The sequence below is a fragment of the Macrobrachium rosenbergii genome, chromosome 42 (genome assembly GCF_040412425.1).
Source record: "Macrobrachium rosenbergii isolate ZJJX-2024 chromosome 42, ASM4041242v1, whole genome shotgun sequence".
Classification (NCBI taxonomy): Eukaryota; Metazoa; Arthropoda; class Malacostraca; order Decapoda; family Palaemonidae; genus Macrobrachium; species Macrobrachium rosenbergii.
The window spans coordinates 54,642,918-54,670,451 of NC_089782.1; the positions used below are offsets into that span (position 1 = coordinate 54,642,918).

A 27,534-nucleotide genomic window follows, 5' to 3' on the forward strand; every position below is an offset into this window, starting at 1 on the left:
AGCTCCATTTTGGTGTTATAAGTTGATTGAAAAAAAAAAAAAGTTACAGTTGTCAACATTATTGTTTGTAGCTCAAAAAACTATAACAGGCGAATTAATTATTTTTTATGAGAAAGCCAACAAAATTCTCTAAATACTGATATATAAAATAATGAAAAACAAATAAGTACAGTTGGTGAAAAATTTGATAGAAAAGAGGGTAAGAAACAGAGCACACTGCCCGGCGTACGGTGAGAATTAGCGCTAGAAAGTTTTTTTTTTGAAGACCTCTATCTCTGTTATTTTTCATAGGAATTACTTTGTAAATATACAAAAATGTAGAGGAAAGGTTGAGGAATACAGTGAGAGTCAAGAAAAATGGTTTTGTTAACAGCAAGTTTCATTTTGACGTTATAAGTTGATCGAAAAAAAAAAAAAGTTACCGTTGTCAACATTATCGTTTGTAGCTCAAAAACTATAACAGTTAGGCGAATTAATTATTTTTTATGAGAAAGCCAACAAAATTCCCTAAATATCGACATATAAATGAATGAAAAACCAATAAGTACAGTTGGTGAAAAAACTGATAGAAAAAGAGGGTATGAAACAAGAGTGTTTCCAATAATGTAATCCAACATACAAATCCCACATGTTATAAAAAATGTAAAAAAAAATTGTAAGATACAAACCCACATACAAACCCTACATTTTATATATATATAAAAAAAAAAAATACAAACCAATACACAAACCCCACATTTTATAAAAAAAAAAAAGATACAAACCAATACACAAACCCCACATTTTATGAAAAAAAAATAAATAAATAAAAAAATAAGATACAAACCCACATACAAAGCCCACATTATAAAAAAAAAAATTATTACAAAATATTAGAAGAGAAATATTGCATGGGAAAAAATTAAAACATTCATAAAAACCCATCACCAGAAATTTGAATACTGTACTCACCAAATATCGTGACCCCTCTTGAATTTCTATGGAGAATTCCTATGTACAACTCCTCCCTAAGGTGAAGGGCCTGCCATCTGAAGGGTTGCTGAGGGAGGAGGAAGCTGCAGGAGTTTGATGTTTATCCTTGGTCTCCCTGCACATCTTTTGGCAGGGCCTGACCCACGACTTGGTGAAGGCTTGAGTTGCTTCTCTGTGTGGTATCTGTAGAAGCAATTTCTTGGTGCCCTACACAGAGGAACTCTACATGCCTTACACACCCATGATGTGTCATTTCGTATGTCGTCTAGCAAGCAGATGTGGCATCTCAGCTGTTTTGACTTGATGGAGGGAATCTCCCTTATATGAATGAGGCTATGTTCCCCTGGCACAACGACGCTCATAGCTCTCCAGGAAGTTGGCATGCTGGCGTGGCACACCTAATAGTTCCATTACAATACCAGTAACAGATGGATCAGCACCAGAGGGACCAGTAGAGAGACCAGGAGGAGGAGGACCAGGAGGAGGAGGAGGAGGAGGAGGAGGACCAGAGGAGACCAATGAGGAGGAGATTCAACAGCAGCCTCAGGACTGTCAACATCAGAATCCATAGGATGGGGATCATCAGGCTCAGAATCTGCGCCAGCAGCAGGAACAGGAACAGGCAGGTCATCTAAACTGTCAGCTACAGGTAGGTCAGGTAAACGAGCAAAAGAAATGCCACTCAAGGGCCAGTCTTCTATGTTGAAGTTTGTAAGTGCTTCAGCAGATTCATACATGAAATCATGAAGTTTGACTTTCTTACCTTGTGGGTGGTATTTTGCAAACATAGTGTAAGCATTCTGTATTGCCATCTGCAATAAATAGAATGTAAACTTGCGGGTCCACTTCATTCCCTTCCTGGCCATCGAGTAGTATTTCATCAGCTGATCAAACAGGTCTACCCCACCCATATACTGATGGTAGGTGCCAATAATCAAAGGTCTAGACATTATGACTGTTTAAAGATCTGTTCCAGTAGCCCGCCTTACTCGCCTCCTGTGCACAAACTCTTCTGTTTCTGCATTGCAAACTGTAGTGATCATTGTGAAAAGTCAGATGTCCTGCCAACAGATGACGAAGACGTTCCCCCTATTACGGAAGTGCATTGCATTCCGAGGCACCCGTTGGCAAGTCAAAGTCTTTAGAAAGTTAGTAGCTCCCTTCCTTACAAGACGAAGTGTCTCTGAACAAAGAACACCATGAGAATACAACTCCTCAGCCAGTTCAATAGCCAGTTCATGAAAACATGGTAACCTCTGAGAAAGGGGCCCATTAGTGTGAACACAATGTCCTTCAAGGCTGAGGTGCTTCCTCCATATGTCAGGAAGTCAATAACGTATCCGCTCTTGGCTTCACACAACATAAAGAGTTTGATACCATACTTGCTAGGTTTCTGGGGGTTGTAGGTCTTGATAGACAGCCTACCCTTGTATGGCATCAAGCCCTCATCCAATGAGACATTGTGTTCTGGGGTGTAGGTGGCCCTAAATCGTGCCTTCAGGTAACTGATGACAGGTCTCACAAAGAATAATTGGTCGTTGTTACCTTGAAGGATGGCCTTTTGGTTTGCGGTATGAAAGTACCGGTTGATGGTGTCAAACCAGTTCCTTGACATGATCCGAGCAAAACCTGGCATTGAAAAAATTTTGCCTGTCTGCCAGTACATTTGCTTCTCTGGTGCCGGAAAAATCCCCATGATAATGATGAGGCCCAGGAACATAGCCATCTCTTGCACAGTTACAGGCACCCAGGATCCCTTGTCCCCACGACGCATCTCGTTGCGGACGTAATCAGCGTACGCATTGGTTTCTGCAGCCAAGTATACCAACAGCTCTCTAGTAATAAAGAGCTGCAGAAACCCGAGAAGTGTCGTAAGGGTAGGGGCATTCAACCCTGGCATGCCTGTGAAAGGCAGAATCACTGGAGGCCTACAATCTTGGGTCCACTCCTTATCAACATCATGGGTTGGATGCCTGCCATGTCCGCTCATCCTCGAAGATCCAGACCTCCTTCTCCTTTGGGAATGCTCACCTTGGGCACAACGGGGACCACCTACATCTACACCACCAGCAGCACCCTCTGCCTCAACATCAGAACCACTGCTTTCACTACTACTACTACTACTCCTGGCACGCCTACGGCCTTTTTGAACCCCTGAGGCATCACCAGAACCCAATGCCTCATCACTCCCAGCATCACTAAGGGCACCATAAAATCCCTCAAAGCCTCCCTCATCATCACTAACACCCCTCCCAGCATCACTGCCTTCAAGAAATCCCTCAAAATCAAGTGAATGTCTCCCAGGATCAGCAACACCTTCCTTTGCACCTCCAGGATCAGACACAGCAGCACCCTCAAGATTTATCACTACAACACCATCATCACCAACACTCCCAGCATCACCATCTCCTCCCCCAACACTGCTCCCAGCAACTCCAACACCCCCAGCATCACCATCTCCTCCTCCAGCACTACTCCCAGCATCTCCAACAACCCCAGCATCACCATCTCCTCCAACACTACTCCCAGAATCCCCAACACCCCAAGCATCATCATCTCCTCCAACACCTCCAGCATCTCTCCCCAAAACCAGCAGGCCCTCTCACAAACTTACCCTTTGTCTTTGTCTTGGTATATATGCCCTTCTTGCCCTTACTGCTTGGGTGGTGTACTGATGCCTGAGTTACACGGTCCAAGGTTATGCTTTAGCCTTTGGAAACCAATAATTGTCTGAAAAAAAATTTACTTCTAACACAGGTCCGAAAAATTTCGGTAAATTTTACATAGCGGTACGTCAGTCAGATAGGAAGGGGAGTAGAGTAATTTTATGTACCACAATGTCATCTGGGTATGAAAGAGTTAAATACTTCCTGGAGTCTGGATGGATGGGGATATGGAAGTATGCGTCCTGCATATCCAAGGTTATCATCTAATCGCCCTGGTGAATGGATGAAAGGACTGAATGGTTCTTCTCCATTTTGAACTTCGTCTTTTGGACAAAAAATTGATGGCACTTACATCGAGAACTGGTCTCCAACCCCTCGATGTTTTGGGGACTACAACAAGATGGTTGTAGAAACCCTCTGTGTAGGTGTCCTCAACCTCTTCTATGGCCCTCTTCAGAATGAGGGAGAAGACCTCCTCCAAAAGAGGCGAATGTTTCTCCGAGCTTCTTGAGTGGGTGATGGAAGAAGTGACTAAAGGGGGGCTCTTCAAAAACGGGATGACAGCCCTCCTTCAGAATCTTGATAATCCATGGTTCTGCACCTCTGATCATCCACATCTCCCAAAACTCGAGAAGTCTGGCTCCCACTGGCACACAAAGCAATTCCTTCTCACTTCTTGGGCAAAGACTTGGATGAGCTCTTTTTGATGGATCTGGCCAAATAGTGGGCACTGGAGTGGGTACTAGGCTGTGCCCTGGGTTTACTTCTATGAAAGGGGTGCTGCTGGTGTGGAGAGGCCGTCTTGGAAGCCAGTGCAGAAGATTGCAACAGTAAATCCTGGGTGAACTTCTTTTGGAGGTCTGAAACAATTTCCCTGACAGTGTCCTGAGGGAAAAGGTGATGAGGATCCAACAGCGAAAACAAAAGGGCCAATTTCTGGGTCTGAGTGACTCCTTTAGTGGTAGAGGAGCACCTAAGTTCTCTCTTCTTTAAATCACCCAAAGAGAAAAGAGCAGCAAGCTCAAGAGAGCCATCCCTGATGGCCTTGTCTTCGCAGGACAAGACTCCCAGCTAGTACGAGGCAATGTCTCCCACTAAGTCCTTGAAGTCTTTGATCTTCTTGGCCAGAGCTCCAACTGTCCAGTCCAAGAAACTAAAAGCTTTGAACACCTTGAAGAGATCCTTAACAAGGTGGTCTAGTTCCGCCAATGAAAACATTATCTCTGCTGATGAGAATGCAGAACGTTGAGAGGAGTCGATGAGACTGGAGAAGTCCCCCTGGGAAGAGGCAGCAACTCCCAAAGAAGGAGCTTCCCCAGTGACATAAAGATATCTCCTACAGACTAAGTGCAAGGGAGGGACGGTGAAGGACGCTTTGCCTTGCTCCCTCTTAGCAGAAAGCCAATCTTCAATTCCTTTAAGAGCCTTCTTGGAAGAAGAAAGCACCATCTTGGGGAGCCTAGTTCTGTCATCCAGAGGGCTCCTCATCAAAAAGGTTGAGGCAGGTGAGACCAGAACAGCTGGGGCAAAAAAGTTAGATACTGAAGAGGAGCTGCATAGACTGAGGGAGGAGCAGGTTCTTGATCAAACTCTCTCTTCTCCTGAGGAGACTGTAGAGGGTTGTATCATGAGCAGTCTTGGACATGGAGGGAGCTTTCTTCAATAAGCTCATTATCTCAGCCAACTGTTGTTTAATGGGAGCCAATGACGGCTCGTCTTGATCCAAAGGAGGAGACCCACATCTGGAAGTGGGCACTTGGAGCTCAGAAGCTGGAGACTGGTACTGAAGAGTTGGTGCTGGGCGCCTGGAAGCTGGTGCCAGGTGCTCAAGAAGTGGCACCAGAGCACTGTAGAGGAGCCCAGTGTTTGGACAAAGACAGTGGGCGGCTGAATGGGTTTGTTGGGCACTTGGGGGCCAAATACGGGCACTCAACAGCTGGACGCTCAGGAGAAAAGGCCTCTGGACTGTCCCATGTGGAAAGAGGATGCTGGACCAAAGCAGGGACAGAGGGGTCCACAGAGTAACTGCAGGAAGGCTGTGGGCTGAGACTAGTCTTCTTATACAGTGGACCCCTGCCTGTTTGTGGCTCCGGATTCACGGCTTCACCTATTCACAGATTTTTCTGTGGAATGTATATAGAGTAAATGCCCTGGATTCGCATTCTTACAATTCGTGGACTCAGCGATTCGTAGGATTTTCTGTGGAACTTATCCCCAAATTAGTCGCAAAAAATCTGGCAATTTGCGGACTTTTTCATTGAGAAATATTCACTAATTAGTCTACTTTTGATAGCATAGCCGCTTGTTTTGTCCTCAAGGAGTTACCCCCCATGGTACACCAGCGCTCATGGTGACTAGACTAGTATCAAAGAAATATCTTTTAGCCTGGTCTTGTAGCTGGGTATTGTGTCGTAATGAAAACACTATGACATGTGATAGAGTATAATGGTCTCAAAGATAAGAGGGCAGTTTTCCTATCTTCAGCAAAACTGAACCCAGTTTTTCCTATGTCAAAAACTGTAAGAAGCGACTGTTGCACATGTGCATCTGGCATCTTGTTTATGACTGGGGCAGGCAAAAGATTAGCCCTATTACCCTCTACTAGTCAAAGTTGAGCGCACGACGATTCAGTGCTCCCCACAAAATCGCTTTGGTTTCAAATTTTTTCATCAGCGAGAACCATGGAAACAACTAAACTTGTTAGTTAAGTGCTTATTTATAAGCTCCAGTTAAAAACTATCAGTTTAAACTGTGGAACAAGTGTACATTTTGTGTACTGAAGCCAGAAACCTGACTTTGTTTTCTGAGCACATGTTAAGTGCTCTCTCACGTTCTCTGTTATTTATCAAAGGCCAAAAAACTTGAATTTTTTATCATTCTATTTAGAATTTTTAACTAAAGAAATGTTCCACAATTTATTATTAATTTAGATAATCCTTTCAGGCAACAATGTCTACAATAGCCTAGGCAGTAGAGCCTACATGAGATAGTAGCCTAACAAATTCAGTGTGAATAATTTTTTAGACTATAGTAGATGTTGTCTGTAGCCTAAAACCTAGGATTACATATCCTAAAGGTGATTTAAATAACCTGGATTAGGTAGTAACCTAAATTAAAGTAAGTAAAAACCTTTTAGGACATATTCTTTTATGGTCCTAGGCAGCAGCCTAGTTTAAACCAAGGACCCTAGAATTTGATAAACAGGCTACAGAATTTTTCCCTTTATATAGCCTGTATACTTGAGCATGATCTAAAATAAGCCAAGACTAGGCAGTGTCTTATACTGTATTAGGTTAAGTGATAAACTTTTACAAAACATCCCATTATTGGAATAATTTTCCCAGACCATGTAATCTAGGACTAAATGAAATAGTAATCTGTGACGGATGAGATGGTAGCCTAGTCTTGAGGCTACACACTAAGGCAGTTGTGTTTTATGTAACCATACCCTTAATTGTGAATTAAATAATCCAGATTAGGAGGTACCCTAGATTAGACTAAATGATAGCCTAGCTATAAGATTATACATTATTGGGTTACTATTTTATATAGTAGACAAAATAACCTGGGATTGAATACAAACAACAATCTGGGTTATACAAAAATAGTAGCCTAACTATAAGTTTATATATTAGCAAGTTGCTGGTTTTATATAGCCTATACATTTAAGTGTGATCTGTAAAAATCTGGATTAGGCAATACCCTATACTAGGCTGAGAAAGAACAAATAAGCCTAGGAGTACATATAAACAGTATTCTAGGACCAATAACACTGCTAAGGTCTTATGTAGCCTATACCCTTACAAGTGATATAAAATCTAGAATAGGCAATAGCCTAGCCACATTAAGCAGAAATCCCTTTTTCAGGGAGTATCCTACTGTTAATTTAGAAACAGCATGGCTGAGTATCAGACAAAAGGGTAGTCTTGGCTACATAAAACAAAAAAACCAGATTATAAGAGGATTAATTTTTGATGACTTATATCCTCAGGTTTTAAATAAACCTAGAAAAAGAAGTGGATTAGAATAGGTTAAGCAAGAATCCTCTAAGAAATCTTCTATGCTTAGATTAATGTAGATTATACTAGAAGGATTAACCTAGTAGCTTGGGTTAGTTAAACAAATCAGTTAATAGAAGATTAGTCTGAATGGCATGACAATCTAGAATTAAAATTTTGCATAGCCATTGCAAAAGGACTAACACTTTAAGTAATACAGCCTTATACGGTGTCAAAATTAACCTAAACCTCAAAGGGTTTAAGTTAACTTAGATATTTTATAAAAAGAATTACATTTACACACTAGCAATCAAATTAACCTGTAAGATGTAATATGCTAATAATACATAGTTTTACAAAAGTGTCCCTTATTAAAAAAACTTATATTAATTAGTTTCTAATAACAATTTGATTTTTTCACTACAGGGCCACCATTATGCAGGACCCTCAGCTCAAGTGTTCCATAGCAAATTGCTTTGGTTTGCTTTTTTGCCTGTGGGTACGGCCCATACCACCTGCCATGAGCACAGTCCTTGTAAAAAAAAAAAAGACAAATTTGCTTGGTCACCAGACGTGCAAAATTTGCAGTGTGCTCTTGCCAGCAAGTTTTAAGGACGAAACAACTTGTTTTAAGCTGTCAAGATGGGTCCTAGGGTTCAGCTAGGGGGAGGAAGGGGAGATTATATCTTTCTGGCAGAACTCTGGCAGCAAATATTTAACCCCTTCTCAGAAGATCTATATTTGGGCCAAAACCCAGTAACATCAGTCCCCAATACCTCCCAGGTTAACCCTGTGGAGGAAATAGAGGAAGTTCCTCTTGGAGGCAATTTTCTTACAAGTGAAGCTGATATTGCTACCGAAATGACCCTGCTGAACCAGGAAAGATCAGGGACAGAACCTTCAGCTAACCATGGGAGAAACTTTCCAGAAGGAATTCAATCCCCCATGCAGCTTCAGAAGCTGATCAGGATCCTTCCCCCAAAAGGGATACAAGGATTCACTTAACCCCAATTGAAATGACTACATTTTTGGAGGGGTATAGTAACTCACCCAGGACCTCTGACCCCTGGGTAACAGGCAGTCACAGTTCAGCTGTGGATGCTCAGTCAGATTACACAAGCTTCCCCAAAAGGGGTACACAGTTTGCAGAATTTGATCAGTTCCGTAAGGAAATTATGAGTAATATAAAAAATGCCCTTGCCAAAGAACAGCAACATATAATGGACATATTGCAAGATTCCGAAGAGGAAATTAAAGAAATCAAGTCAGTGATGTATACTCCAAAATGTAAAAATACTGCATCCTACAATTGAAAAGGAAGGGTGGAAACAAACTCTGACCAAACAAGGTCCAAGGTTAGAATTCCAATTGGAACCAATAAAACGGCCAGTTCGGACTACAAAACTTCAGGTCAAAACATAACAGGGGCTCCAATATTCTCCCCTGATGATACTGATAATCCTTGGTAAGACGCTTCAATGTGTATTTTCTCTCCTGATGGTAAGTATCTAATTAATAAGAGAAAAACATGATTGAAGTTGTATATGTGGAGTTCAGAGACAAGGCAGCATTTCCTAATACAGAATGGCACCTGATACCACCTTTGCCAGACATGGAAAAACCTCAATAGGAAACAGTTCTCTTATGTGGGAATACAGCACTGAAAGTTATAGATAAATGCCCTTTACCAGGTCATGAATAAAACCCAACTTGCTCACCAAGTATCCCCAGCCTTCTGTCCTTTCACTTTTAAAATAATTAACCATGTGAAGACAAACTTTCAGAATTATGTAGTAACTAGATAATGGGAGCCAATGGCAGAACTAAAACCATTCACTACAGTCCTCCCGGTTTCCCAAAATTCCACCAAGGAATGGGCAAAACTTCAACTTCCTTTTGAACAGAAAAAAGCTCCCCTTGGATGTTGCTACTCAGCAATTTGGGTCCCTTATGAGAAGAACCTCAGAGGAGACAGCTTCGTCACAGTTCCGTGCTAGGATTCTTCTCCTTAGTATCTTAACCTCTTCCACCTGGCTAGAAGTTGCCACAAAAAGGCCTCCAGAAGATTCCAGGACACTTTTTTGCTGTTGTGGCTAAAAATCTTATGAGAACCCTATGGGAATCTCTCTATGACTTTTTAGACTGGTACTTAAAAGTGCGAAATGGAAACATTGAAAGACTCCAGCAAGTTACTTCCCAATGTGACTACTTTGTTACAGTCTAACCCCTTCTGCAAGGACCTGTTTGAGGATTCTTTGTAACTCAGGTCAACGAGCAAGCACGCCAACAAAACTTTACAGTGTACGCTCTTCAGGGAAAACAAGAATTCAGGAAACAAAAAACCTGAAATTTCCCTTTACCCAATTCAAAAAAGCCTTGCTTTCATCAAAAATCATATAAGCCTGCAGTCACCTCCAAACCTTTCCTCATAAACAGGTAGGTGGTTGGAAGGGACAACCCCCTTCAAAAGGACAGCAACAGCCACATCAGCAAGGACATCCTTTTCACAAGGTCCATAAACCGTCTTGAAAAGGAAAAGGAAAAGCAACGCCTGGAATGCTTATCTAGCGAAAAGGTAGAGGAAGAGGGGGATACCAACAGGAACTGTTTGGTCGGGGTCAGCTTCAAAGACACCACAGGGAATAGAAGTCTTTTCCTTGGGGACACAAACATTGCTCTCAACAGGCTGGGGTGGAAATGGTCTCATCCCCCTCAACCTTTAAAGGGGTTCTTTCAAGAACCAAACCCCTCTCTGGAAGATTGAGTGAAGAAGGCCATTAAAAAATGCCATAGGGAAATGTGTATATTTGCCACCAAGCACGTCTCTTCAGTGTTCCCAAAAAGGATTCTTCCAAACGAAGAATGATCCTCGACCTAGCAACATTGAACAAGTACATTTTTTGCCAAAAGTTTCTGATGACCACCGTTGCCCAAGTACATTCAGTCATTCCAAAAGGGACTTGGACAGTTTCTATAGACCTGAAAGACGCATATGGCATGTCCCTATCGCCCCTTCCTAAGCGTTTCGGATAGGGAAACATACGTACAGGTTCAAAGTCATGCCTTTTGGGATAAAAGGGTCTGTTGCAGTTTGCATCAGTACTAGATCCAATACTCAGATTGCAACTGAAAAACGTGATTTTTGGCTATCGCACAAAGAAAAAGATGCAAGTCTGAAAAGAATCATGAACAAATTTTCCCAGAAGGAACTTCTGGTGAAACAAGTCATCCTGACGTCTCCATCTGTAAGAGTGACAATACACACAGTTGCTTGTTGACAGGCTGGGGAGGACATTGGGAGGATCAGAAGGGTTCAGCTACTCTGAGGACGTGTCATTTCAATTTCCTGGAACCTTGGGGCTGTCTTTTTGTCTCAAACTCAAACCTCCAGAAGAGACACATATTCTATTGGTTCTGGACAACATATGACTGCAATGTCCTGCATCAAAAGATCGGCATCACATTCACTTCCACTCAACATGGTAATGCTAGCCATCCTTTGGATGGCACAAGTAAAGAAGAGGCACCTATCTTCAATTCACCTCACAGGGTCTCTCAACGTAATAGCAGACTCTATCAAGGAAAACGACAGCTTCAACAGAGTGGATGTTGGACAACCACTCTTTTCAAACAATAGCCAATATGCTTCCATAACCGGAAGTGGACCTGTTCATCAGGCACAAACTCCCAATATATGTGGGACTGAAACAAGTGGAGGACAATATATCTTTTCCTCCATTGTCCCAGATTTCGAGGATCCCTTAAACGCCTACTGGACGTATCATACGTCGACTAAAATTGTCTGTTGGGTGTCAAGTGGACGTAGTCAGCTAGTTTCAACCTTTGGTCACTTTGACTGAAGGTCGAAAAACGCAATTGTAAGCTAAACCTCTTACATTCTAGTAATATTCAATCACGTACCTTCATTTTGCAACAAATTGGAAGTCTCTGCACAGTATTTCGATTTATGGTGAATTTTTGAAAAGAACTTTTCCTTTTGTCTTCTTTTGCGTCATTTTGTCGTAATTTTTGCACTGTTTTAAACCTTTTATATATGAAAATGTGCCATGAAAATACAGAAAATACAACCCATATTGTAGCTTTTATCAGTTTGGTTATTTTCATATAAACCACGATAACTGCAAAATTTCAACTGCATCAAAAAATGGTAAAAACGCAATTGTAAGCTAAAACTCTTACATTCTATATTCAATCATTTACCTTCATTTTGCAACAAATTGGAAGTCTCTAACAATATTTCGATTTATTGTGAATTTTTGAAAAACTTTTTCCTTAGCCATTCTTTAAATCACTTTTTGATGGCATATTAGTCGTTACATAAAGTTTTATATATGCACCATGTAGAATACAACAGAAAATAACTCATGGTTGTAGCTTTTATCAGTTTTGAAATATTTTCCACGATAACTGCCAAAATTTCAACCTTCGGTCAACTTTAACTCAAAATGGTCAAAAACGCAATTATAAGCTAAAACTCTTACATTCTAGTAAAATTCAATCATGTACCTTCATTTTGCAACAAACTGGAAGTCTCTAGCACAATATTTCGATTTATAGTGAATTTCTGAAAAAAAAAAAAAAAAAAAAAAAAATTTTTTCCTTACGTCTGCGCGTAACAACATCTCAGAAATTCTTTCAAATAATAGCCAACAAACTTTTATATATGAAAATGTGCGCAATTTCATGTAAAATACAACAGAAAATAGCTCATGGTTGTAGCTTTTATCAGTTTTGAAATATTTTCACATAAATCACGATAACTGCAAAATTTCAAACTCCCAACTTTAACTCGTGGTCGAAAACGCAATTGTAAGCTAAAACTCTTACATTCTAGTAATATTCAATCATTTACATTTTGCAATAAATTGGAAGTCTGAACAATATTTTGATTTATAGTGAATTTAAAAAAAAAAAACATTTTCCTTACGTCAAGACTGAAACATCTCAGAAATTCTTTCGTCACGTTGTCGGCACCGTTTTATATTAGTCGTTACATAAAGTTTTATATATTGTGAGCAATTTCATCAATACAACAAAAAATAACTGATGGTTGTAGCTTTTATCAGTTTTGAAATATTTTCATATAAATCACGATAAATAAAAAAAAAATTCGACTTCGGTCAACAAACTGCAATTGTAAGCTAAAACACTTCAAATATTCAATCAATTAGCTTCACTTTTCAACAAACGCTCTAGCACAATATTTCGATTTATGGCCAAACATGCATCATTTTGTGATATTTTCTGTGTTGCTTTGATCGTTTTACAATTTGTTATATACAAAATCATCGGTGTACAATACAAAGAAAAACAAAATAACCCGTTAGAACCGTTTCAATTTGTATAAAATTATATATGAAAAATTTTTGCTGTCATATATTTCAATATTTATATATGATAATGATATTTTTTTTCATTTCTGATGGTTGCATACTAAACTTCAGGCAATGACAAAAAAGGAAAATGAACTTTAATCTTAAAAACTAAGCGTGCTGTGATTTTTGAAAAAACTTTTTTCCGCCGGCACTAACTCCCGACTCTGAGCATACAGGAGACGTTTTTGTAAATAGAGGCTCGGCGTTTAGGTTAATAGGGCCAAACAGGCACTTTTTCTAAAAACAATGGGTGAAAAGATCAATTATATCATCTGCTGTTCTATCCCAGAAGGAGGGAAAATCGTTTCTCCTCCTTTCTGAGCCAACACTGCTAGGGATTTTTACATATCTACTGTGAAAACTACTCACCCAACACTGCTGGGTACCTTGAGCAAAAATTATGGACATTATCTATCTGGCAATACCAGTCCGTATGGAAGATATGGTTAGATTAAAGCCACACTGAGAGCCCAGTTGAGATCTTGGTTAGAAGATAAAACTAGACCTTTGTGTTTACATACTAAGCCTAGCATTGCTTTGTGCCCCCTTGAAGGTGAAAGAAGATAGCTCCCTTGGTGGTCCTCAGGAATAGAAGGAGTTCCGCTATCAAAGCTAAAGAGGAATTCGCAGACGAGATGTTGTAGCTCTTACACCATTGAAGGAAGACTGCCTACTTAGATTGGAATACTTGGCAAGAAGACTGCTGTCTGCATCTTGCAACATTCTCTGCAGTCGCTTGAAAAGTTCATTCCTTCCAGGCAAGCAACTGAAGTCTAAATCTGTCCAAGAAAAGTTGTCCACCCTTTAGTGGTATCTTTTGAAGTGAGGTTGTCTGAGTAGAAATGGATTGTGGAAGGAGTCGTGAAGAGTCAACCAACAACCATATCTGGTTCAGGAACCAATATTCATGGTCCAGAACTGGGCTAAAAGTGTCATTATTACATTGTGATAAACCTGAAAACTGGTCCAGCCCTTCCTTCACCATGTTGAACGGTGGAAGAGCTTCGAGATCCAAGTTGAAAAGATCTTGCAGAGAAGAGTCTGTTGGCCAGGCTAGAAGATTCCTTTAAGGATGTGGACAGCCAAGATCGGCCTGCCCCACAGAGGCACATAACCTGACAGTTCAGGGGATTCAAGATCCACTTGAGAGGAAGAGTGAGTTTCTGGCAGCTAAGTTCAACTGCCAAAAATTCCAGTTGGACTAGAAAAAACATTCTATTTATCATCCACAGGAAAACCCTCCTGTCGCTTGGTGGTGAGAGCTGATGTAAAAAGTAAGTAAAAAGTAAGGACTGTGATCTTGTCTAGAGGAATACAGCAGTCTAGGAATGAGGAGGATTGAGAAGAAATGAAGTCTTATGCCATAGATATCGAAGCCTAAATTCTCACACTTGAAGACCCTATCTGGTAAGATGCGTCTGAGAAATCTTCTGGAGTCTGTATGTGGATATGAAATGAAGTATCCTACATATCCAGGAACACCACCCAATTGCCCTGGAGTGTGGACGACAGGACTGTTCAGTTGGTCTCTACAAGCGAACAAACTTCTAGAACCTCGTGCAGACTCGCAGACAACTAAGTGCAATAATGCCTTGCGTGGACTCGATGACACCTCGTACACTCTGACAACATCTGTGGAACTGTACTTAGTTAAAAACCAATATCTGACACACTTATAGGAACTTGGAAAGTCCAAAGATATACAAAAAACTGGCCATGGGCAACAATGGTCTTGAACACAACCAGGAGTGAAGACTTCTGCTGCAGGACTAATTCCGTCTACGCATCAGAGGGAGGGAACGGCAAAAAACACTTGTCTTGCTCTCTTAAAAAAACTAAGTCAGACTCCCAACTCCCTAAAGAGGTGACAGCCTTCTTCAACAAGCTCAAAAATTCAACAAAAAAGACCCTGTCTGCAAAGGACAGTGCTTTGAGACACTAACTGATGTCACAAAAGGGAGCAATTCAGCCAGTTTGGAACTCTAGGTGAAGGTGGAACAGGCTGAAAAGAGACAAAACTGCCTAAGAGAGGTTGTATGGTACTCAAAGGAGGGAGTCTGATACTTAAGAAGGACACCCAATGATCAGAGACTATAGTTGGCCACTTGATGACCGGAGCTAGGCCTTCAGTTGGAAATTGCGCTCAAAAAAGAACAACAGTCTGTTCTTAGAAGAGGCAGGCGCTGAGCTAGAGAGAGACTGGCATCAGCCACTAGTAGACTGGGGCCAGATGCATGAGAGCTGGTGCTGTAAGCTATTTGAAGACGAGCTCTGGCGCTATAGGAGCTTGGGTGCTATTGGAAGCTTGGGCGCTATTAGGCACTTGGGAGCTTATGTTCTGCTTGGTGCCAATGCTGGTGTTCCACGTCTCCATTTAACCTGTAGTGATGTGGCAGCATAGTCAGGAGCGCCTGCTACTCAAAGTGGCAGCTTTGCAGTGGAAGAGTTAACCGAAGGCTAGGAAAACTTTAAAAAATACATCTCTATGGATGCCTTTACAATGGCTGTCCATCGACGCTTGCAGAAAGCAGGCTCGACTGAGGGGCAACTACCCGGGGGCAAACCCCTCCGGACTCCCATGGACTTCAGGATGCCTCCTCCCTGGTGCATGGGAGTCTGGCAGGGATTAGGTTTAGGAGATCTGAGGGGCCGGGTAGCTACCCCTTCACTACACATCCAATAAGACTCCTTTCCAGTGGCTGTCTGTCGATACCTTGGACTGGCAACAGGCTTGATTGAGGGGGCGACTACCTGTGTGTAAATCCCCCCACACCTCCCTTGGACTTCCAGTTTGCCTCCTCCCTGGTGCATGGGAGTCTAACAGTGACGTTTGTCTAGGAGCATCGAGGGATGAGTAGCCACCTCCTCCACTGCACAACACATCACTATTATTACAAGGTTAACATCTGTTAACCCTGACACAAGACTGGTAATGGCATGGGAAGGAAGCAAGGGAGCCAGGCGCAGGAGCGGGAACAAGTGGATAAAAAAGGCAGGAGGGCCAGCAGTAGGAGAGAGTTGGCACCAGGATCTCAGTAACTGGTGCCGAGTGCCCAAGAGTTGGTGCCAGGATCTCAGTTAACTGGCATCGAGCGCCTACAAGTTGGCGCTAGGATCTTAGTAACTGGCGCCGAGCACCCGAGAGTACATGCCGAAGTTCTTGATAGTGGGTGCCCAGCACTTTTAGCTCGGGAGCTGGTGAGCACTACTGGGCACACCTTAGTATGAGCTAACCAAAAAAAAAAAAAACTTCACAATTTGTGTCATCTTGTTTAGTAAATGTACTGCCGAAGCAAATATCAAAGCATGGTTCTTGGCTGACGAGAATGTCTTCTTGCTAAAGCTCATTGTAACCAAAGCATTAGGCACAATTCTCTCCTACTGCATTCCTGCCCTTAAACTTTTCAGTTCTCTGCAAAGGAAAATGTAACAATAAGATGTTCAGTTAATTCTTTATGAAGTACATAGTACCATCATACAAACATATCTCAGATCCTAACCAACATAATTCGAGATTGCAGATATGTATTCATTACTGAAAATATTCGATCGGTAGAGGACACAATATTTATTAAAGTTATATTACGCTAATCGGTAAACAAGGTAGTGAACGCAATATGAAGTTTTTTACGCTACTCAGAAAAAGAAAAGTTAACCTTTACTGACATAGTTTGAAGTACACTGAGGACCATCATACAGACATATCTCAAATCCTATCAGACATTGAGATTGTTATGTATTAAGTCTTACTTATTATACTGCGCATGTCGAAGCTCTGCTTATGACTGGTGCATTGTGGGTTGTTGTGGTTTGGGATTGGGGAAGCACAGTCAATTGTAGCAAGATGTAACAGCACTATAACCATTAAAGCCGACATTTAGCCATTTGTATCTTAAGCCTCTCCCTCAGGCCATCGTGTAATAGAGACTTTCAGATAGGTTTACTACCAAAAAGTTGGACAGGTAGCAAACACAATATTTACGTTATTATGCTATTCGGAAAAGGAAAGTTAATCTTTACCGAGAATTGTTTAAGTACACAGAGTATCATCATACAAACATGTTGCAAATCCTAACAAACATTATTTGAGACTTGCAGAAAGTAATTCATTACCGTAAACATTGCTTCATTAATGAATGCTTCGTTTATGTTTATTACATTAACCGGTTAAAGGTGGTAGCGTGGTAAACTAAACTACCAGTAGTTAACCAACTTGACTGCGAATTCACTACTGTAGCCTAGTGAAATATGATAAACTTGAATCAGTTCTTAATAACAAAACAATAAAATACTGATCCTGAGAGCTGTAGGCTTGAAGACTACCCGAAATCAATGATAATACTTCAACGAAATCTGGTTTCCAACCAGCAAATTTAAGAACAAAGCTGCCATCAACACTTGGTGTTTACTTGAGTGCGGCAGAAATAGACTGGAGTTGTCTGCTGAGTTGTTCCTGGTATTCCATGAGTGGGTGGGACCAGTCATCTACACTGAGCTTTGAAGCATTACCATGAATTTTTAATTTATTAAAGAGGAAACTATAGCTATGTAATTACTTGGTAAGTTACTTATATAAAAACAGCAAATTATCAATTCATTAAAGAAAATTGAGTGACTTGGTAAGGTTTTAGCTAAATAAATTTTTTCCCAGTCTCCTCGAGCAAGGGGGGGGGTGTAACCTGTAAAATATGTCAAATATCTTGACATATTGACCACAAGGGTAGAAAGTGTTGCCCTCTTGCTAGTCTAATATATGATGTTGCCCATTCTGCATTCTCTCTCTCTCTCTCTCTCTCATGCAAAAGGTGAGCGGTGGATAGAGAGATAGATAGATAGAAAGGGAAAGTGGTTGATAGAAAGATATATACATAATATACTGTATTACTGACATTTTTAATTGTTTAACCATGCAACTCTCTCATCTCTCTCTCTCTCTCTCTCTCTGTTATTGGCTACGTATATATTTTTTAGGGTAAATTAGGATGACATTGAAATGATATTAATATAATTTCAAAGATTAATACAGTAATAGGATAATAATTTAAAGTATATTTGATGTGGGATGATACTGGAAGTATACATTTGGTGTTTGAACTTTGAAGACAGGCAGTTACAAGCATTTTTAGAGGGTGCTGTTAACTATTTATGGATTTTAACAATTTGGGGGGAGGGGGGTCTAGTATGCATCCTCTGCATATATGGGGGGTTTACTGTACACATTATTCACGGAAAATTTGCCTATTTGCAGTATTTTTATATAGAAATATTCACAAATTACTGTATTTTCATATTTTTGTGACTAAATGCACTTTTTGTGATAAAACTATAAAAATACTCAGATATAAGCATTTTTAGAGGGTTTTTTGGTGTTTAAGTATCCTCAGAGGGTGTCAAGTATTCACGTGGTTATCACATCCCCGCGAATACCAGGGGTCAACTCTGACTCTTAACAGGAAGCGGAGAATGGCGACCCACATCATCTGCATATCTCTTCAACGGACGTGACGAATCTAGAAAGTGTTTATGGTGCTTCTTGTCTGCGCTGGAATTGTCAGAACCACTATATTTTTCAAAATAATAAACTGGGTAATGCCCACTGGTTTATTATTCTGGCAAAAAAGAATGGTATTTTTGAGGGTGAATAAATTGATACAGAACAATATGCCAGCTATGTGACGTTTGCGCATCCTTAGTGAGCATGACATTCCAACTTTATTATCGTTCAGTTTCAGGACGGCCACCATTGTGGATAGCATTTCATGTGTGACTGTGCTATTGTTCTCCCGCATTTTCACCATGTTGCACTGTGTAAAGTGGCTACTGTTCATTTATTATGTAAAAAACAAAAGACTTATCATCTGAAGTTAATAGCTTTGAAGGAATCTGCCTTCAAACCAAAGATATAGTGAACCAAACTGGTGTTAGTGAGAGGAGTGTTCGGAAGTACGTGGCAAGGTTCAGGAAGGGTGATAGTTTGGACACCCCGAAGCCTTTGAAATGGCCTGGATGCCCTCGTAAGATCTGTAAAAGGGCTACAAGTGTGTTGAAGAGTGAGTTACAACAAAACCCTCATTTAACAGCTTGCATAGTGAAGAAATCGAACCCTGGTGTGTTCAGTGAGGGCATCCAGGCCATTTCAAAGGCTCAGGGGTCTCCGAGTTGAACCTTGCCACTTACTTCCAAACACTCCTCTCACTAACACCAGTCTGATTCACTATATCTTTGGTTTGAAGACTAGATTCCTCAAAGCTACTAACTTCAGATAATAAGTCTTTTGTTTTGCCCACAATAAATGAAGAAGAGCCACTTTACATAGTGCAACATGGTGAAAATGCAGGAGAACACTAGTGCGGTTACGCATGAAATGCTATCTACAATGGCGGCCACCCTCAAACTGAATGATAATAAATGGGAATGTCATGCTCACTAAGGATGCACAAACGTCATATAGCTGGCATATTATTGTCTCAATTAGCCCTTCGTTGAGTAAGTCGGTAGAGCTTCGGACTGTCACTCGATGGGCTGGAGTTCAATTCCGCCAGGCGGCTGATAAAGAGTTAGAGGAATTTATTTCTGGTGATAGAAATTCATTTCTCGCTATAATGTGGTTCGGATTCCACAATAAGCTGTAGGTCCCGTTCCTAAGTAACCAATTGGTTCTTAGCACGTAAAATAAGTCTAATCCTTCGGGCCAGCCCTAGGAGAGCTGTTAATCAGCTCAGTGGTCTGGTAAAACTGAGGTATACAGTACTTAACTTTTTTTATTATTGTTTCAATTCATTCACCCTTAAAAATACCATTCTTTTTCGCCAGAATAATAATCTGGATGGCGTTTCTCGGTTTATTATTTTGACAAGTAAGGCAGACAACCACTGGTGAACATCCAGTGAGATGCCTTTCCAGTGGCTGTCTGTTGATATCTGGGAATGTGCCACAGGCTCGATTGAAGGGGCAACTACCCGTGGGCAAACCCCACTGGCCTCCCTTGGACTTCCACTGTCTTCTCCCAGGTTCAGGGGAGCAGGACAGGGACCTTAGTCTAAGAGAACCGGCGGGACAAGTAGCCACCTCCTCCACTTGCAAAATACTGTCACTTGTCACTTTTTCTGCATACACTTTGCTCATTAACACTGATGATCCTAACTCCACCACTGTATTAACTAAGAGGTTAATTTTCTTGTCAAACCTAGCTTCAAGATTGGCAATGGTATTAGGTTCGGGAGCAAGGGAGCCAGGCACAGGAGTAGGTGGATTAATAGTAGGAGGGCTAGTAACAAGAGAAAATGAGGGAATAGGAGTAGAGTAGAAGAACAGCAGGACTGGCTAAATTAAGTTTAGGAGTGGTTTCTAGGCTAAGTGACCTTCTCTGCGAGTAAGATGTAGAACCTAGGTAATCGTTGTAGAACAGGAGATACAGCCCTCCTGCCCTGAGTCCTTTACATTCTATCACTGTGGCAACAAGCACTGTTCTTGCCAAGACCATCTATAAGAGAATTCTTTGTAACTGATTTGTCTGTCTTATAGAACCCTGGGGTACCAGGAGAGTGTTACTCCTTTTTATATTGAAGAATTTAAAAAGTGCAAATTCTTATTTTTTTTTTTTACAGATGTTGTTGTCCATACATGGTAAGTATACTATAATTAGTATATGTGTATCAAGTAACACATTAAGCTACCAGAGCAGTTAATACTTTATTCAGGGGACACTACAAGGCCAACCAATAATTCTAACAGGGAGTAAAGTATATTCAGTACAACAAAACTTGATGAAAATTGTAGGATAACTAACCTGAAAGATATGAACTGATCACCAAGGTAAGATGGCTGGTAACTAGTGAACAGCTGTAACTTTCTTCCCGAACCACAATGAACTATTTCCAGGTTTTGACTTCCTTCTTTGGCACGCTTGGACCTTTGTCGAATAAGAAATTCGGGAAAATACCAAATATTATAATTTGAAGGTTGAAGATGATCCTCCTCTGCAGAAGGACTATCGACAAGAACAACTGATCCATCTACACAAGTTTTAATAAAAGGTTGGTCACCTGAACACTTGTGGTTTTTAAATTCATGAGAATGTGTGTAACTCCAACTACACTTAAGACACACAAAAATTGTTACCTTAGCTTCAATACTTTTGATCTGCAATGGCTCAACTGCTATAGCAAGTACATCATTAGCAACTACAGTGTGTTTAGATGTATCTGCCATGGGTAAATTAACGGCCACCTCATCTCCATGCCTTTGTTGGTTTTGGTTTTCCTTTTCACTTTTAACTGTGACTGTCTGTATTTGCTGCTGTTCTAAGAGAAAGGATTCAAGTTCGTAGCTCTTCCCCACTCCTCTGGGTGGCACAATAACTTGAAATGTCTTCACTGTGTCATGAGAAAGTATACTATTTTTACTCTTATTTTCAGAATGATGTAACAGTGCCAGATCATTGTTTTCTTGAGAAATACAGGAACTTACTAAAGGAGATGCATTTTTGTATTTTTCTGATTCCCCCATAACCCTTCCATCTAATAACTGATTTTTAGTGAACACAACAGTTTTCAATGAACTCCCACTGTTATGAATCAAAACATCCTTTTTGGTTTTGCTAGTGGTCAAAGGACAGAGAGTACCTTCAACCTCCAGTCTTTCTTCTTCACAGGAATTTTTTAACCTCTTAGTAGATGACATTAACGGGAGCTCACCATCAGGAACATTATGCAGTGCCAGCACATGCTCATGAAGCTCCACAAGGTCTTCACACTGTTTGGAACAAAACTGACAGAGAACCTGGGTGGCTAAAGGCAGCAAGTCTTTTTCGTTGATCTGTGGCACTTCATCACACACTATACTATGCTCTCTCTTAATATTCAAGTCCAACTTAGAAGTGGGTGACCCACTCGTGGGAAGAAGAAATACTGTTGATTTATGGTCAAGCTCAGATAATACTTTGGAATGTATACTAGTCTCCAATCTTCCATGAATGATTCTGTCTGCTTTCCCAGAGAGATTCATAAGAACATTTGCAGCTTCTGTTTCCTTGGTTGTTGGATGCTGAGGAGATAAACAATCCCCACTCTGACCTCCACAATGCTCAACTTGGTTAAGGTGTGACGACATACAATCTGATTCCTGTTGACTCTGAATAAAATCCTTCACTTGGTGTGGTGACTCATGAAATTCAGCACACTCGTTTCCTTCATCACATAGTCTTGTCTTGCTTTGGCTTGAACCTTTTTCAGACGCTTGAAACTCGCACAAAGGTTTTTCTTGGTACGTGTTTGATATTTCACCAATCATCCTCTGCAAGAAATAATATAAACATCACACTGCCATACTTACTAACTTAATGAATAATCAAATTTCCATGGGTAATAACGTAATAGGCAATATGGTAAAGTATATTTTCTGTGCTTAATAACCTTAACAATCCAATTGCTGAATCTCAAGGTATGGACAGTGACATAATACATACAGTAATATAAAATGATCTGAGGCTATATTTTATGGCAATGTACATTTCAAGTAAGCAATTAAAAATAAGTTTTTACTTTGCGATATGAAAATCAATTCACCAAATAATACAGTATATTATTTCAAGTATTGTAAAAGTTCTTACAACACAGGAATCTGATAAACACTTTGACCATTAGCCCAAGATATAAAGTTTTAAAAATGACATTTTTATAATAAAATAAAGTTTTATACATACTTACCCAGTAATTACATGGATATTAGTTTCTTTTAACCGGCAGCTCAAAATTTTGAAAATGCAGGTCTGTTAGTTTGTTATGGTTATGGCAACATGCCCCGCCCACTTTTGGGTGTAAGAGAAGGTACAACATAGCAGAGAGCTTCAATTTGTTTATGCCCTTACGTCCAACTGAGGGGAGGCAGGCGGGCTCCGATTATGTAATTACTGGGCAAGTACAGTATATATAAAAATGACATTTTTATAATAAAATAAAGTTTTATATATATTTACCTAGGAATTACATAGTTATTAGTTTCCTTTAACCGGCAACTCAAAATTTTGAAATTACGGGTCCGCTAGTTTGTTATGGTTATGGCAACATGCCCCGCCCACTTTCGGGTGTAAGAGAAGGTACAACATAGCAGAGAGCTTCAATTTGTTTATGCCCTTATGTCCAAGTGAGGGGAGGCAGGTGGGCTCCGATTATGTAATTACTGGGTAAGTATATATAAAACTTTATTTTATTATAAAAATGTCATTTTTATATAAGTAACTTACCCAGTAATTACATAGCTGATTCCCACATTGAATGGAGGTGGGAATGTTGGACTTATCTACCCCAAAACATTATTAATAGTAATGTGCTACAGTAAGATACTGGCTCTGGTTGGTGCTCATCTTATCCAGTAGAGGCGAGGCAGTAAAGCCTTGAGGGCCTAGTACTACAGTGGGTGCTGTGTAGCGATGGACTAAATTCCAATGGCTAGCAAAGTACAACAAGATGGCCCTAGCCAGGGCGCAGTACCACACAAAATAACCAGAGTAAATAGTCACCATAAGCACCAAAAATCAAATTAAAAACACCAATACCCAACCATAACCAAAAGAATGAAGGGTACTCCAAGTACATAGTATTCCCAGGCTCACCAAAACTCAACACCCTAGGCAAGGCAAAGAGATTGAAGAAAGGACATTGCTTTCTACGTTTCCTTCCCCAACACCACTTCAGCCGCACAAAACGGACCCAAGGTACTGCATTAATTGTAAGTCGTCTCGATATCCCTTAAATAATGCGATACACCGACTTCCACTTCCAAAACGTCGCTTGTACAATTGACGTAAGGGATAGATTGTGCTTAAATGCTAAAGACTTAGCGACTGCTCTTATCTCATGGGTTTTATCTTTAAAGATGAGTGAGTCTTCGTTCACCTTGGAATGTGCTTCGGAAATCAGATTCCTCAGAAAAATGCCAGGGCACTCTTAGACAAGGGTCTAGAGGGATATTTCACAGAACACCAAAGGTTTCTTGAAGTACCACAAATGTCCTTCGTTCTGTGAAGATAAAACTTAAGGGCCCTTACTGGACAGAGAGTTCTTTCTTCTTCAGACGGACCCACTATCTCGGACAAGGTCTTGATCATAAAAGAACGAGGCCATGGATTCGATGGCGATTCGTTCTTAGCCAGAAAGTCTAGGGAAAAGGAGCAAACTGCCCTCCCTTGAGAAAATCCTATGTTTCTGTCTAAAGCATGGATTTCACTGGAGCTCTTAGTGGTGGCCAAGGCGACCAGAAAAAGTCTCTTCCTAGTTAGATCCCTTAAAGAGATACATTGCATGGGCTCAAAACGTGACTGGAAAGCCACTTAAGGACCACGTCTAAGTTCCAGGACAGCAAAGGTTTTTTCTTTAGGCTTTGCGGTTTCAAAGGACTTAATCAGGTCGGACAAATCCTGGTTCAACGATAAGTCCATTCTTTTATAGCGGAAAACTGAGCTAAGCATAGCTCTGTATCCTTTAATGGTAGAGGTAGAAATTCCTTTAGCGGAGCGTAGGAACAGGAGAAAGTCCGCTATTTCTGCTACAGAGGTCTTAGAAGAGGACACATTATTTTGTCTACACCAAGGCCTGAAGATGGACCATTTTGCCTGGTAGACATTATCTGAAGACTGTCTTCTATACTTCTCAATTGCATCTGCAGCTGCTCTTGAAAAGTCCTTCTTTCGGAGCAGTCGCCTAACAGTTTGAACCCTGTCAAGGCCAGAGAAGACAGGTTTTTGGTGGAACCGACGGAAATGAGGTTGCCTGAGAAGTTGTTGCCTCTGTGGCAGCATTCTTGGGAAGTCCGCAAGAAGTTCTAGTAGGTCTGGGAACCACTCTCTTGTTGGCTAGAAGGGAGCTATCAAGATCATGGATAGGCTTTGATGAGACCGGAATTTGTTGATGACCTGCCTCACTAAACCGAATGGGGGACAGGCATACAGGTCTTTGTTGGACCAATCCTGCAACATTGCATCGGTCGGCCATGCCAAGGGACCTGGAACTGGTGAGCAGAAGAGAGGAAGTTGGTGATTTCTGGAGGATGCGAACAAATCTATCATTGGTTTCCCCCTGAGCTTCCACAGATCCAGACAAACCAACAGGTCTAATGTCCATTCTGTGGAGAGGATCTGTCTTTGAGGACTAAATTTGTCTGCGAGAACGTTGAGTCTTCCCAGAATAAAACGCGTTGTCACTTGAGTTTCATTCTGGTGCAACCGAAGAAGAATGTCCCTTTAGTCTTTGTACAGGGAGAAAGATTGGGTTCCTCCTTGTTTCTTGATGTACGCCAGTGCCGTCGTGCTGTCTGAATGCACTGCTACTGCCCTCCCCCGTATTTCTGAAGCGAAGCACTGTAGGCCCAGAAATATCGCCTGTAATTCCTTTACGCTGATGTGCCAGTTTTGCTGTTCCTGGGACCAGGTTCCTGACACTTCTTTTAATCCCAAAAGAGCTCCCCAACCTAGGTTTGCCATGTCTGAAAAGAACTCTAGGCTGGGGATCAGATGATGAAGAGATTTCCTTTCCAATAGTCTCTTCCTGGAATTCCACCAACGAAGATTCTCCTTGATTTCCATTGTTATCGGAAACACGAACGAGTCTGGAGACTTTTTCCCTGTTCCAGCTGGGTCTGAGGAAGAACTGGAGAGGTCTCAGGTGAAGTCTTTCCAGAGTAACGGATTGTTCCATGGATGAGAGGGTACCTAGAAGACTCATCCACTGATCGGCCGAGCAACAGTTTAGATTTGGAAATTCTTCCACTGTCTGGAGACACCTTTCTATTCTCTTCGGGACTGGAAAAACCAGAAAAACCCGAGAACTGATCATCACCCCTAAATAAGGAATCTCGTGAGAAGGCGTCAGGAAGGACTTGTTTCGATTGATGAGAAGGCCCAATTCCTGAGCCAAGAGAAGTTGTGTGAATGTCCTCCATACATTGTGCTTTTGAGTGGGAACGCAGTAGCCAGTTGTCTAGATATAGAGAGATCTTTATCCCCACCAAATGAAGCCACTTTGTTAGTGAAGTCAATACTCTGATGAACAATTGTGGAACTGTTGAGGGGCCTGGTTCTAGAATCCCAGAGAATGAATGTCCTCTACTAGCTCTATAGCCTCTTTCTGAACAAGGGACTTCACCTCTAGCAAAAGAGCAGCAAATCTCTCTGAGCCTGGAGAGTAACCTGTCAATTCGACAGGCTTGCAGGTTAGAGGAGGGATGTTCAAAGAGGAGACAGTGTAGCCCTCCTTCAGGACAGGCACTATCAAAGATTCCATTCCCTTTTGTTCCCACCGTTCCCAAAAGTGAAGGGGCCGCGCTCCTTCTGAATACGGAGGACTATGTTGTCATTTCTTGGAGTAAGACTTTGAAGAGGACTTCTTGATGGAACGCTGTGGGAAACAGATATAAGTTCTTGTCGTCCTTATCTATGATCTAGAACGGGAGCTCCAAAAGGAAGTAGGTTGCAGAGGAGACGAAGATCTGGGAGGAAGAGCCGAAGAATCCTTTAGGCGTCTCGTAGATTCAGTGAGCAGGTCCTGAGTGTTCTTTTTCTGCAGGTCAGAGGTGATGTTCAGTACTGTAGCCTGTGGAAAAGGTATGTTCAGTACTGTAGCCTGTGGAAAAATATAAGTCTTGTCCAAGGGGAGAACAGGAGGGCTGATCTCTGCGATGGAGTGATGCCTTTCGAGGTAAAAGAGCACCAAAGCTTCCTCTTCTTAAGAATACCCATGGCATACAGACTGGCTAACTCCTGCGTACTATCGCGAACGCCTCTGTCAATAGAGGAAAGTACTCCCACGAGATTTGATGAGATCTCTTGAGGTAACAAGGAGCGCACTCTAAGTTTGCGTGCCAAGGCGCCCACCGCCCAGTCAAGGAAGCTCACCATTTCAAACACCTTAAAAATATTTTTACGAAGGTGCGCAAGTTCCGATTAGCTGAAGAGGGAATAGCTGGTGAGAAACAGCTTGGATAAGTTGCTAGCAGGAACCTCAACAGCGCCAAGTACGCCGATGAAGGCGCATCTTGATCAGGAACAACCTCTTCCTCAGAAGAGGCAGGAGAAAGCGATAAGTCCGCTGTCGTCTGAGCTGTAGGGGGAGCCTTCTGAAGCAAACTGAGAATATTATCCAGTTTGCTCTGAATCGGGTCAACTGGAGGAGGAACAATGTCCGAGACGGCACTACTAAGAAGCGGTGAGGAGCAGGCACCAACGTCAACTGGGAGATGGGAACCAACAATTGTCCGAAGAATGGCACCAACTAAGAAGGTGCTATGGAGATGGGTGTTGATGAATGGCGCCAGTGGGCGCTCAATCACAAAAGGGAGTTTGGGCACTTCGACACTAGTTGCTGGTGTAGCTGATTGTAGAGGTAGAGGTGCTGGGTGCGCAACTCCTAATGTAGTAGCTCCTTTATTTGACGACGAATGTCTCCGCACCACAAGGCGCTTAAGCGCCAATTTACGACCATCGTCAGAAGAAGCAGAAGAGAATTGTTC

General features: G+C 41.4%; 1 protein-coding gene across 3 annotated transcripts in view; it reads right to left on the bottom strand.

Moving 5' to 3' along the window:
* LOC136828436 (zinc finger protein 41-like) overlaps positions 1–27,534 on the bottom strand; it is a 142,623-nt gene that overhangs the window by 103,781 nt on the left and 11,308 nt on the right. For all 3 annotated transcript variants that reach the window (XM_067086492.1, XM_067086493.1, XM_067086495.1), the window contains exon 3: positions 20,822–22,326. In XM_067086492.1, coding sequence (XP_066942593.1) covers positions 20,822–22,326 — 1,505 coding nt within the window. The remainder of the gene's footprint in view (positions 1–20,821; positions 22,327–27,534) is intronic.